General features: G+C 47.6%; 1 protein-coding gene across 1 annotated transcript in view; it reads right to left on the bottom strand.

The window, feature by feature from the left end:
* Window positions 1–4,352: 4,352 nt before the first annotated feature.
* Window positions 4,353–13,987, bottom strand: part of LOC106565616 (protein Wnt-4a) — a 46,470-nt gene continuing 36,835 nt past the window's right edge. Inside the window, exons 5-6 of the mRNA XM_014132920.3 lie at window positions 10,486–10,628; window positions 4,353–10,396 (exon numbers count right to left, since the gene is read on the bottom strand). Of these exons, the coding sequence (XP_013988395.2) occupies window positions 9,926–10,396; window positions 10,486–10,628 (614 nt within the window). The 3' untranslated portion in view covers window positions 4,353–9,925. The remainder of the gene's footprint in view (window positions 10,397–10,485; window positions 10,629–13,987) is intronic.

Below are 13,987 nucleotides of genomic sequence, written 5' to 3' on the forward strand. Positions count from 1 at the left end.
GAGACAGAAAGGCAGACAGATAGAGACAGAAAGGCAGACAGATAGAGACAGAAAGGCAGACAGATAGAGACAGAAAGGCAGACAGATAGAGACAGAAAGGCAGACAGATAGAGACAGAAAGGCAGACAGATAGAGACAGAAAGGGAGACAGATAGAGACAGAAAGGGAGACAGATAGAGACAGAAAGGGAGACAGAGAAAGGGAGACAGAGAAAGGGAGAGAAAGGGAGACAGATAGAAAGGGAGACAGATAGAGACAGAAAGGGAGACAGATAGAGACAGAAAGGGAGTCAGATAGAGACAGAAAGGGAGACAGATAGAGACAGAAAGGGAGACAGATAGAGACAGAAAGGGAGTCTGAAAGGGAGACAGAGACAGAGATAGACAGAAAGGGAGACAGATAGAGACAGAAAGGGAGACAGAGACAGAGAAAGGGAGACAGAGAAAGGGAGACAGAGAAAGGGAGACAGAGAAAGGGAGACAGAGAAAGGGAGACAGAGAAAGGGAGAGAAAGGGAGACAGATAGAAAGGGAGACAGATAGAGACAGAAAGGGAGTCAGATAGAGACAGAAAGGGAGACAGATAGAGACAGAAAGGGAGACAGAGAAAGAGAAAGACAGAAAGGGAGACAAATAGAGACTTAAAGGGAGACACATAAAGACAGAAAGGGAGACAGATAGAGACAGAAAGGGGTCAGAGACAGAGAAAGACAGAAAGGTAGCGTATAGACACAGATAGGGAGACAGATAGAGACTGAAAGGGAGACAGAGATAGAGAAAGACAGAAAGGGAGACAAATAGAGACTTAAAGGGAGACAGATAGAGACAGAAAGGGAGTCTGAAAGGGAGACAGAGACAGAGAGAGACAGAAAGGGAGACAGATAGAGACAGAAAGGGAGACAGAGACAGAGAAAGGGAGACAGAGAAAGGGAGACAGAGAAAGGGAGAGAAAGGGAGACAGATAGAAAGGGAGACAGATAGAGACAGAAAGGGAGACAGATAGAGACAGAAAGGGAGACAGATAGAGACAGAAAGGGAGACAGATAGAGACAGAAAGGGAGACAGATAGAGACAGAAAGGGAGACAGATAGAGACAGATAGAAAGGGAGACAGATAGAGACAGATAGAAAGGGAGACAGATAGAGAGGGAGACAGATAGAGACAGAAAGGGAGACAGAGACAGAGAGAAGGGATGCCATGTGGTCTGCATTTCAGGGTAATCCCTGCTCTCTGGTATGCTGGCTCTCTCTGCCTCTCTGCCTTTTTACCATCTGATTGGAGCAGAATCAGAGAAGCTGTGAAACACGAGCTTCTGTGCTGTTTCTTCCCAAACCCACTGTGACTGCTCCCATGGCCAGGGGATATGTGCCCTGATATCTGGGATGATAGATGTGCTGATCTCTGGCACATACATTGTGTTTATAGGTGTCAGTGTTGGGGAAAAGAGCCTGGGGGAGTAATGTACCTCACACACACACATAACACATAACACACATAACACACACAACACACATAACACACAAACACACAACACACACATAACACACACACACATAACACACACACACACATACACACATAACACACACACACACATAACACACACACACACGCATAACAGACACACACACACACACACACACACACACACACACATAACACACAAACACACACACACATAACACACAAACACACACACACACACATAACACACAAACACACACACACACACACACACACATAACACACAAACACACACACACACACACACACACACACACACACACACACACACACACACACACACACACATAACACACAAACACACACACACACACACACACACACACATAACACACAAACACACACACACACAACACACAAACACACACACACACACACACACACACATAACACACAAACACACACACACACAACACACAAACACACACACACACATAACACACAAACACACACACATAACACACAAACACACATAACACACACACACACACACACATAACACACAAACACACATAACACACATAACACACAAACACAGACATTTTCAATAGAAATGTGTGTCCTGCGGCGAGGGTGTGTATGGGTGTGGGTGGAGGGTATCAGACTGCAAGAAGGGTCATGTCATGAAGGCTTGTCTCTGGAGTTTCTGTGACAGTAACAAGGCAGAAAGTCATTGTGTAGATTAGATGCCATCTGTATGTTGAGTGACACCTATACACACAAGTAGCTTTTTTCCCTTTTCTATACATGTAGGGTTAATGTAGCTGTTCTCTTATATGGATACCCATCTCCATGTATATTTCCTACATACTGATAAGGTTAAGTCTCTATTTAAGTGTCAGTTAGCATTTACTCCATACCGGTCATTTATTTCTCTTTATTTCATCTTCTATTCTGTATTTGACAATGTGAACATAAACAAAGAGAAGCTCTTTCTCTCTCTCTTTCTAGGTGGGGTACAGCCAGGGTACAGCAAGTCTGTGTCAGGACTCTGTAGGCTGCTGTAGTCAGCCCCTGGTCCCTGATCCCTGGTCCCTGATCCCTGATCCCTGGTCCCTGATCCCTGGTCCCTGGTCCCTGATCCCTGGTCCCTGGTCCCTGATCCCTGGTCCCTGATCCCTGGTCCCTGATCCCTGATCCCTGGTCCCTGGTCCCTGATCCCTGATCCCTGGTCCCTGGTCCCTGATCCCTGATCCCTGATCCCTGGTCCCTGATCCCTGATCCCTGGTCCCTGGTCCCTGATCCCTGATCCCTGGTCCCTGGTCCCTGATCCCTGGTCCCTGATCCCTGGTCCCTGATCCCTGGTCCCTGATCCCTGATCCCTGGTCCCTGCCATTCCTCCTGCCTGCCACTGGGTTATTCCACGAAATGAGTGCCTTTTGTGTCCCATTGATATTTTAAGTAAAAATTGTGCACCAATATAGCATTTTCAAGTAATGTTATATTAAATTAATTTCCTTTTAAATTAGACCACATGGGGAATCTATCCGATTTTTTATATGAATAAAGACTTGCCAAAGTGCCAAAATGCATTTTAACATGTCTGTTCGTGCACCCTTTGTGACTTTTAGGAATATTTGAACCCATTTATCCCCACAATTTCACCAAGTTTTGTAGCTTAGACATTTCTGAAGATTACTATTTATTTCATGTGATTAGTCTGTCCCTCATTTTACTCATTTTAATATGGCAAAACTATTTATTGATAATATTTCTTTCAAAAGAAACATGAATGATCTAATAGTAAAATCATAGTGTAAAAGCAGGTCAGCTGGTTCTACTCATTGTGTTTTGTGGTGGAAAACTGAGCGGGTCGAGCATAACACGTCAACCCTGTTACCCATAGAGAGACAGGCTAGAAATGGAAAGAACATTATAATGTGGAAAGCTCTCCCTATTGCACACAACACGCTTCCATTCCCCCTGACACAAAGGGATTTATGGCAGATATCAACCCTGTTAAGGTCAACCCTGTTACGGTCAACCCAGTTACGGTCAACCCCGTTACGGTCAACCCCGTTAAGGTCAACCCCGTTAAGGTCAACCCCGTTATGGTCAACCCCGTTACGGTCAACCCCGTTAAGGTCAACCCTGTTAAGGTCAACCCTGTTATGGTCAACCCCGTTACGGTCAACCCCGTTAAGGTCAACCCCGTTACGATCAACCCTGTTATGGTCAACACTGTTACGGTCAACCCTGTTACGGTCAACCCTGTTACGGTCAACCCCGTTACGGTCAACCCCGTTACGGTCAACCCTGTTACGGTCAACCCCGTTAGGGTCAACCCCGTTAGGGTCAACCCCGTTACGGTCAACCCTGTTACGGTCAACCCCGTTACTATATTTGGCACTTCATAGGCACTTACTATAGTATTTTTTTATTTAACGTTTTGAAATGGGAAAACATATTTTATTAAGGCAAACATGACAGATTGATAAAATTGTGTGCAATATATATATATATTTTTTACTAAGTTACACTTCTCAAAAGGCACCGAATTGGTAGCACGCCCCCATTATTAAATAAGCTGGAAGGAATCAGGACTGGATTTGGCTTCAGGGCACAACTAGCTGGACTCAGGATATTGACAGGATATTTAAAACATTTTACGTTGGTACCCAGTCAGCTGCAATAATGGTTGTTTTAATGAGTGATATCAAGCCATCACCCACACATAAACAAACACACAGAAACACACAGAAACACAGAAACACACAGAAACACACAGAAACACACAGAAAGCATGAGATGAACATGCAACCCTGATATCAGAGTTGTTTTCTTATGTCGTAAAGAGACATGTACAAAATAAATATGACAAACAAGAGTATAATCTTTGACACAGCATATATTTCATTTTAACATACATTCATACGCAGTATAGTCTTCTTCAGTGTATAAGTCTTTACAGATCTATGTTTCTATAATGAATAGCATGTTACTATAGAAAGCTTTGGCTTATGGTGGTTGTACATGGTAGCCACACATAGGTCAGTCCCTGTGCCCTGGCAGTGACCTGGGGAGACTGTGTGTAGTGTATGGTACGCTGTGTGGCATATGGTGCGGTGTGTGTGGTGTGATGTGTGTGTGTGTATGCTTGTGTGTGTGTTGTGTGGTAATGTGTAGGTACAGTGATGTGTGTGTGTGTATGCTTTGTTGTTTGTGGTAAGGTGTAGGGACGGTGGTATATTGTGTGGTATGTGGTGTGGTGTGGTATGTGGTGTGGTATGTGGTGTGGTATGGTATGTGGTATGTGGTGTGGTATGTTGTGTGGTATGGTATGTGGTGTGGTATGGTATGTGGTGTGGTGTGGTATGTAGTGTGGTATGGTGTGGTATGGTATGTGGTGTGGTATGTGGTGTGGTATGGTATGTGGTGTGGTGTGGTATGTGGTGTGGTATGGTGTGGTATGTGATGTGGTATGTGATGTGGTATGTGGTGTGGTATTGTATGTGGTGTGGTATGTGGTGTGGTATGGTGTGGTATGGTATGTGGTATGTGGTGTGGTATTGTATGTGGTGTGGTATGTGGTATTTTATGTGGTGTGGTGTGGCGTGGTATGTGGTGTGGTACGTGGTGTGTGGTGTGGTGTGGCGTGGTATGTGCTGTGGTATGTGGTGTGGTGTGGTATGTTATGTGGTATGTTATGTGGTGTGGTATGTGGTATGTGGTGTGGTATGTGGTATGTGGTGTGGTATTGTATGTGGTGTGGTATGTGGTGTGGTATGTGGTATGTGGTGTGGTATTGTATGTGGTGTGGTATTTTATGTGGTGTGGTATGTGGTATGTGGTGTGGCGTGGTATGTGGTGTGGTATGTGGTGTGGTATGTGGTGTGGTATTGTATGTGGTGTGGTATGTGGTATTTTATGTGGTGTGGTATGTGGTATGTGGTGTGGCGTGGTATGTGGTGTGGTATGTGATGTGGTATGGTGTGTGGTATGTGGTGTGGTATGTGGTGTGATGGTATGTGGTGTGGTATGGTATGTGGTATGTGGTGTGGTATGGTATGTGGTATGTGGTGTGGTATTGTATGTGGTGTGGTATGTGGTATTTTATGTGGTGTGGTATGTGGTGTGGTGTGGCGTGGTATGTGGTCTGGTATGTGGTGTGGTGTGTGGTGTGGTGTGGTATTTTATGTGGTGTGGTGTGTGGTGTGGTATGTGGCGTGGTATGTGGCGTGTGGTGTGGTATGTGGTGTGGTATGTGGTGTGTGCGCTTAAGTCATCTTGCATAGCATCCCTGCTCCACCCAGCCCTGTCTGTATGTATCTGTCTGTATGTATCTGTATGTACTGTATCTGTCTGTCTGTATGTATCTGTCTGTATGTATCTGTATGTATGTATCTATCTTTACGTATGCGTCTGTATGTACTGTATCTGTCTCTATGTATCTGTCTGTAAACATCTGTATGTATACATCTGTATGTACTGTATGTATCTGTCTGTATGTATCTGTCTGTATGTACTGTATGTATCTGTAAGTATGTATCTGTATGTATGTATCTGTCTGTATGTATCTGTATGTATACATCTGTATGTACTGTATCTGTCTGTATGTATCTGTCTTTATGTATCTGTATGTATGCGTCTGTATGTACTGTATCTGTCTGTATGTATCTGTATGTATGCATCTGTCTGTATGTATCTGTATGTACTGTATGTATCTGTCTGTATGTATCTGTATGTACCTGTCTGTATGTATCTGTCTGTATGTATCTGTCTGTATGTATCTGTATGTACTGTATGTATCTGTCTGTATGTATCTGTATGTATGCATCTGTATGTACTGTATCTGTCTGTATGTATCTGTCTTTATGTATCTGTATGTATGTGTCTGTATGTACTGTATCTGTCTGTATGTATCTGTATGTATGCATCTGTATGTACTGTATCTGTCTGTATGTATCTGTATGTACTGTATGTATCTGTCTGTATGTATGTATATGTATGTACTGTATGTATCTGTAAGTATGTATATGTATGTATGTATCTGTCTGTATGTATCTGTCTGTAAACATCTGAATGTATACATCTGTATGTACTGTATGTATCTGTCTGTATGTATCTGTATGTACTGTATGTATCTATGTATCTGTATGTACTGTATGTATCTGTAAGTATGTATCTGTATGTATGTATCTGTCTGTATGTATCTGTATGTATGCATCTGTATGTACTGTATCTGTCTGTATGTATCTGTCTTTATGTATCTGTATGTACTCTATCTGTCTGTATGTACGCATCTGTCTGTATGTATCTGTCTGTATGTATCTGTATGTACTGTATGTATCTGTCTGTATGTATCTGTATGTACTGTATGTATCTGTCTGTATGTATCTGTCTGTATGTATCTATCTGTATGTATCTATCTGTATGTATGTATCTGTATATATGTATCTGTATGTATCTATCTGTATGTATGTATGTGTCTGTATGTATCTATCTGTATGTATGTATCTGTATGTATGTATCTGTATGTATGTATCTGTATATATGTATCTGTCTGTATGTATCTATCTGTATATATGTATCTGTATGTATGTATCTGTATATATGTATCTATCTGTATATATGTATCTGTCTGTATGTATCTGTATGTATGTATCTGTATGTATGTATCTGTATATATGTATCTGTCTGTATGTATCTGTATATATGTATCTGTATGTATGTATCTGTCTGTATGTATGTATCTGTATGTATGTATCTGTATGTATCTATCTGTATGTATGTATCTGTATGTATGTATCTGTATATATGTATCTATCTGTATATATGTATCTGTATGTATCTATCTGTATGTATGTATCTGTATGTATGTATCTGTATGTATGTATGTGTCTGTATGTATCTGTATATATGTATCTGTATGTATGTATCTATCTGTATGTATGTATCTGTATGTATCTATCTGTATGTATGTATCTGTATATATCTATCTGTCTGTATGTATCTATCTGTATACATGTATCTGTATGTATGTATCTGTATATATGTATCTGTCTGTATGTATCTGTCTGTATGTATGTATCTGTATATATGTATCTGTCTGTATGTATCTGTATATATGTATCTGTATGTATGTATCTGTATATATGTATCTGTATGTATGTATCTGTATGTATGTATCTGTCTGTATGTATCTGTATGTATGTATCTGTATGTATGTATCTGTATATATGTATCTGTATGTATGTATCTGTATGTATGTATCTGTATGTATGTATCTGTATATATGTATCTGTCTGTATGTATCTGTATATATGTATCTGTATGTATGTATCTATCTGTATGTATCTATCTGTATGTATGTATCTGTATATATCTATCTGTCTGTATGTATCTATCTGTATATATGTATCTGTATGTATGTATCTGTATATATGTATCTGTCTGTATGTATCTGTCTGTATGTATCTGTATGTATGTATCTGTATGTATGTATCTGTATATATGTATCTGTCTGTATGTATCTGTATGTATGTATCTGTCTGTATGTATCTGTATGTATGTATCTGTATGGGCAAACTTCCTCCTGGTCTGACACAGACTAAGGCTGAATTCTATCGTATTGTGGGTTATAGGCATTGAGGTTTTTTAAAGGCAACTTCCGATTGAGCAGACATATGCAGCGTTTATCATGAAAGGGATCTCCGCGAATGAGAACATTACATTTCAGAGCTGCAGTGCCTATAACCCGCGATCAGATTGAATTCCAGCCATAACTGATTCTGTGAGTAATTCTGATTTCATGAGTGGAGCAGCATCAGGGCTATACGGGACAAATGTCCACACAACTAAACCGCTACTCAACCCCAACACAACACGGTCATGTACACCTGGACCACAAATCATAATGTCTGTCAGTCAGCATTCCTACTCTGGGCGGTAAAGTCTGTTCTCTCAGACCGACAGGCAGGCGTGTCTCTCCCTTTACATCCAGTGAAGCAGCAGCAAGATGGAGGGAAAACTCAGCTCCCCCACTCTCCCCTTCCCAGGTCCAATATGTCCTGACCTCAGTTCCCCTCTCCCCTTCCCAGGTCCAATATGTCCTGACCTCAGTTCCCCTCTCCCCTTCCCAGGTCCAATATGTCCTGACCTCAGTTCCCCTCTCCCCTTCCCAGGTCCAATATGTCCTGACCTCAGTTCCCCTCTCCCCTTCCCAGGTCCAATATGTCCTGACCTCAGTTCCCCTCTCCCCTTCCCAGGTCCAATATGTCCTGACCTCAGTTCCCCTCTCCCCTTCCCAGGTCCAATATGTCCTGACCTCAGTTCCCCTCTCCCCTTCCCAGGTCCAATATGTCCTGACCTCAGTTCCCCTCTCCCCTTCCCAGGTCCAATATGTCCTGACCTCAGTTCCCCTCTCCCCTTCCCAGGTCCAATATGTCCTGACCTCAGTTCCCCTCTCCCCTTCCCAGGTCCAATATGTCCTGACCTCAGTTCCCCTCTCCCCTTCCCAGGTCCAATATGTCCTGACCTCAGTTCCCCTCTCCCCTTCCCAGGTCCAATATGTCCTGACCTCAGTTCCCCTCTCCCCTTCCCAGGTCCAATATGTCCTGACCTCAGTTCCCCTCTCCCCTTCCCAGGTCCAATATGTCCTACCCTCAGTTCCCCTCTCCCCTTCAGTCCACTCTCACCCTCACCCACCCCAAATCACTCACAACAATATCAAATAAGTTAAAAAACAAACCAAAGAGCAATCACATCAATTAGAATCAACTGTGAGTGAGTGAGGGGGAGGGAAAATACTCTCTGTTGGGACTTGGGAAAACATACACTGAGTATACCAAACATTCCACAGGGATGCTGGCCCATGTTGACTCCAATGCTTCCCACAGTTGTGCCAAGTTGGCTGGATGCCCTTTGGGTGGTGGACCATTCTTGAACCACACAGAATACTGTTGAGCGTGAAAAACCCAGCAGCGTTGCAGTTCTTGACACAAACCGGTGCGCCTGGCACCTACTACCATACCCCGTTCAAAGCACTTACATATTTTGTCTTGCCCATTCACCCTCTGAATGGCACACATACACAATCTCCTCTGCATCTACACTGATTGTAGTGGATTTAACAAGTGACATCAATAAGGAATCATAGCTTCACCTGCATTCACCTGGTCAGTCTATGTCACCTAACGTTTAGTATACTCAGTGTATATTTGTCGTTTTAGTTTTTACATCCTGTGCGTGTGTAAGATGTTCCTTTAACATTGTATGAACATGTCCTCTGTCTGGCTGTTCCCGTGGTCTTGTAAAAGGAATCAGGGTGGCTTTAAAATAGGGGGTAGAGGAAAACCACAAACACCCCTCCCACCCTCCCTTTCTCCCTCCCTCCCCAAGTGCAGGTGAGGAGGGAGAGAGTGGGGAAATTGTTTGGGTCTCCATTGGGGGTTTCCATGGTGATCACCGGCAGGTGTGCATCTCCACCATCTTGCGGCACTGTTTGCACTTGACGTAGCAGCACCAGTGGAACTTACAGCTGCACCTGTCCACCACCTCCACCTCCTCTGTCTGGAAGCCCCGGCCGCAGCACATCAGCTCACAGCCGTCAATGGCCTTCGATGTCCGGTTACACTGCCGCCCCGCTGTACCCAGCATGCCTGGTGTGCGCGGGTCGTGGTCACAGAAGTCGGGGCTGGGCTCCAGGTAGACCAGGTCTTGGTCTGTGTGAGGTTTGAACTGGGAGTTCCGTGGCACCAGGACCTTGGTGGTGCCCACCTTGCGCTGCTCCACCTCGGTGGCGCCGTCAAACTTCTCCTTGATGACGTTGCCCACCTTGCGGAATGGGGGCATGGCCTTCCAGCAGGTCTTCACCTCACAGGACCCTGACACGCCGTGACACTTACACTCCACACGCATGTGGCTCAGGATGGCCTGCAGAAGGACAGAAAGATGGTTTATCTCCTGTTCTCTTCTTTGCTGTTGAGTTTGCTAGTACATATGTTTGTTGTGATAAGTCATACCTTCCTCCCGGCCTCGTTGTTGTGTAGGTTCATGAGTGCTTTGCTGGGGGACTGTCCTTTACTCCTCTCCCTTACGTCAATGAAGGACTGAGAGAAGGCCACTCCGTATGCTATGTTATCACTACAGCCCGACCACTGGAACCCTGGAGGAAGGGAGAGGGAGAGAGACACGGAGGGAGAGAGACACGGAGGGAGAGAGACACGGAGGGAGGGAGACACGGAGAGAGACACGGAGAGAGAGAGACACGAAGAGAGACACGGAGGGAGAGAGACACGGAGGGAGAGAGACACGGAGGGAGAGAGACACGGAGGGAGAGAGACACGGAGGGAGAGAGACACGGAGAGAGACACGGAGGGAGAGAGACGCGGAGGGAGAGAGACACGGAGGGAGAGAGACACGGAGGGAGAGAGACACGGAGAGAGAGAGACACGGAGGGAGAGAGACACGGAGGGAGAGAGACACGGAGAGAGAGAGACACGGAGAGAGAGAGACACGGAGGGAGAGAGACACGGAGGGAGGGAGACACGGAGGGAGAGAGACACGGAGAGAGACACAGAGAGAGAGAGACACGGAGGGAGAGAGACACGGAGGGAGAGAGACACGGAGAGAGACACAGAGAGAGAGAGACACGGAGGGAGAGAGACACGGAGAGAGGGAGACACGGAGGGAGAGAGACACGGAGGGAGAGAGACACGGAGGGAGAGAGACACGGAGGGAGGGAGACACGGAGAGAGACACGGAGAGAGAGAGACACGGAGAGAGAGAGACACGGAGAGAGAGAGACACGGAGGGAGAGAGACACGGAGGGAGAGAGACACGGAGAGAGAGAGACACGGAGAGAGAGAGACACGGAGGGAGAGAGACACGGAGGGAGAGAGACACGGAGGGAGAGTTACACGGAGGGAGAGAGACACGGAGGGAGAGAGACACGGAGGGAGAGAGACACGGAGGGAGAGAGACACGGAGGGAGAGAGACACGGAGGGAGGGAGACACGGAGAGAGAGAGACACGGAGAGAGAGAGACACGGAGAGAGAGAGACACGGAGAGAGAGAGACACGGAGGGAGAGAGACAGGGAGGGAGAGAGACACGGAGAGAGGGAGACACAGAGGGAGAGTTACACGGAGGGAGAGAGACACGGAGAGAGAGAGACACGGAGGGAGAGAGACACGGAGAGAGAGAGACACGGAGGGAGAGAGACACAGAGGGAGAGAGACACGGAGGGAGAGAGACACGGAGAGAGAGAGACACGGAGGGAGAGAGACACGGAGAGAGAGAGACACGGAGGGAGGGAGACACGGAGAGAGAGAGACACGGAGAGAGAGAGACACGGAGAGAGAGAGACACGGAGGGAGAGAGACACGGAGGGAGAGAGACACGGAGGGAGACACGGAGGGAGAGAGACACGGAGAGAGACACGGAGAGAGAGAGACACGGAGAGAGAGAGAGACACGGAGAGAGAGAGACACGGAGGGAGAGAGACACGGAGGGAGGGAGACACGGAGAGAGACACGGAGAGAGAGAGACACGGAGAGAGAGAGACACGGAGGGAGAGAGACACGGAGGGAGGGAGACACGGAGAGAGACACGGAGGGAGAGAGACGCGGAGAGAGAGAGACACGGAGGGAGAGAGACACGGAGGGAGAGAGACACGGAGAGAGACACGGAGAGAGAGAGACACGGAGGGAGAGAGACACGGAGAGAGACACGGAGAGAGAGAGACACGGAGGGAGAGAGACACGGAGAGAGACACGGAGAGAGAGAGACACGGAGAGAGACACGGAGGGAGAGAGACGCGGAGAGAGGGAGACACGGAGGGAGAGAGACACGGAGGGAGAGAGACACGGAGAGAGACACGGAGAGAGAGAGACACGGAGAGAGACACGGAGGGAGAGAGACACGGAGAGAGAGAGACACGGAGAGAGACACGGAGAGAGAGAGACACGGAGAGAGACACGGAGGGAGAGAGACACGGAGAGAGAGAGACACGGAGAGAGAGAGACACGGAGGGAGAGAGACACGGAGGGAGAGAGACACGGAGGGAGAGAGACACGGAGGGAGAGAGACACGGAGAGAGGGAGACACGGAGAGAGAGAGACACGGAGAGAGAGAGACACGGAGGGAGAGAGACACGGAGGGAGAGAGACACGGAGGGAGAGAGACACGGAGGGAGGGAGACACGGAGAGAGACACGGAGAGAGAGAGACACGGAGAGAGAGACACACGGAGAGAGAGAGACACGGAGAGAGAGAGACACGGAGAGAGAGAGACACGGAGGGAGAGAGACACGGAGAGAGACACGGAGAGAGAGAGACACGGAGGGAGAGAGACACGGAGGGAGAGAGACACGGAGGGAGAGAGACACGGAGGGAGAGAGACACGGAGAGAGAGAGACACGGAGAGAGAGAGACACGGAGAGAGAGAGACAGAGAGTGAGAGACATGGAGAGAGACACGGAGAGAGAGAGACACGGAGGGAGAGAGACACGGAGGGAGAGAGACACGGAGGGAGAGAGACACGGAGGGAGAGAGACACGGAGAGAGAGAGACACGGAGGGAGAGAGACACGGAGGGAGAGAGACACGGAGAGAGAGAGACACGGAGGGAGGGAGACACGGAGAGAGAGAGACACGGAGGGAGAGAGACACGGAGGGAGGGAGACACGGAGGGAGAGAGACACGGAGAGAGACACGGAGAGAGAGAGACACGGAGAGAGACACGGAGGGAGAGAGACACGGAGGGAGAGAGACACGGAGGGAGGGAGACACGGAGAGAGAGAGACACGGAGAGAGAGAGACCCGGAGAGAGAGAGACACGGAGAGAGAGAGACACGGAGAGAGAGAGACACGGAGGGAGAGAGACACGGAGAGAGACACGGAGAGAGAGAGACACGGAGGGAGAGAGACACGGAGGGAGAGAGACACGGAGGGAGAGAGACACGGAGGGAGAGAGACACGGAGAGAGAGAGACACGGAGAGAGAGAGACACGGAGAGAGAGAGACAGAGAGTGAGAGACATGGAGAGAGACACGGAGAGAGAGAGACACGGAGGGAGAGAGACACGGAGGGAGAGAGACACGGAGGGAGAGAGACACGGAGGGAGAGAGACACGGAGAGAGAGAGACACGGAGGGAGAGAGACACGGAGGGAGAGAGACACGGAGAGAGAGAGACACGGAGGGAGGGAGACACGGAGAGAGAGAGACACGGAGGGAGAGAGACACGGAGGGAGGGAGACACGGAGGGAGAGAGACACGGAGAGAGACACGGAGAGAGAGAGACACGGAGAGAGAGAGACACGGAGGGAGAGAGACACGGAGGGAGAGAGACACGGAGGGAGGGAGACACGGAGAGAGAGAGACACGGAGAGAGAGAGACCCGGAGAGAGAGAGACACGGAGAGAGAGAGACACGGAGAGAGAGAGACATGGAGGGAGAGAGACATGGAGGGAGGGAGACACGGAGAGAGAGACACGGAGGGAGAGAGACACGGAGGGAAAGAGACA

Source organism: Salmo salar, chromosome 12, assembly GCF_965601325.2.
Source record: "Salmo salar chromosome 12, fSalSal1, whole genome shotgun sequence".
NCBI lineage: Eukaryota > Metazoa > Chordata > Actinopteri > Salmoniformes > Salmonidae > Salmo > Salmo salar.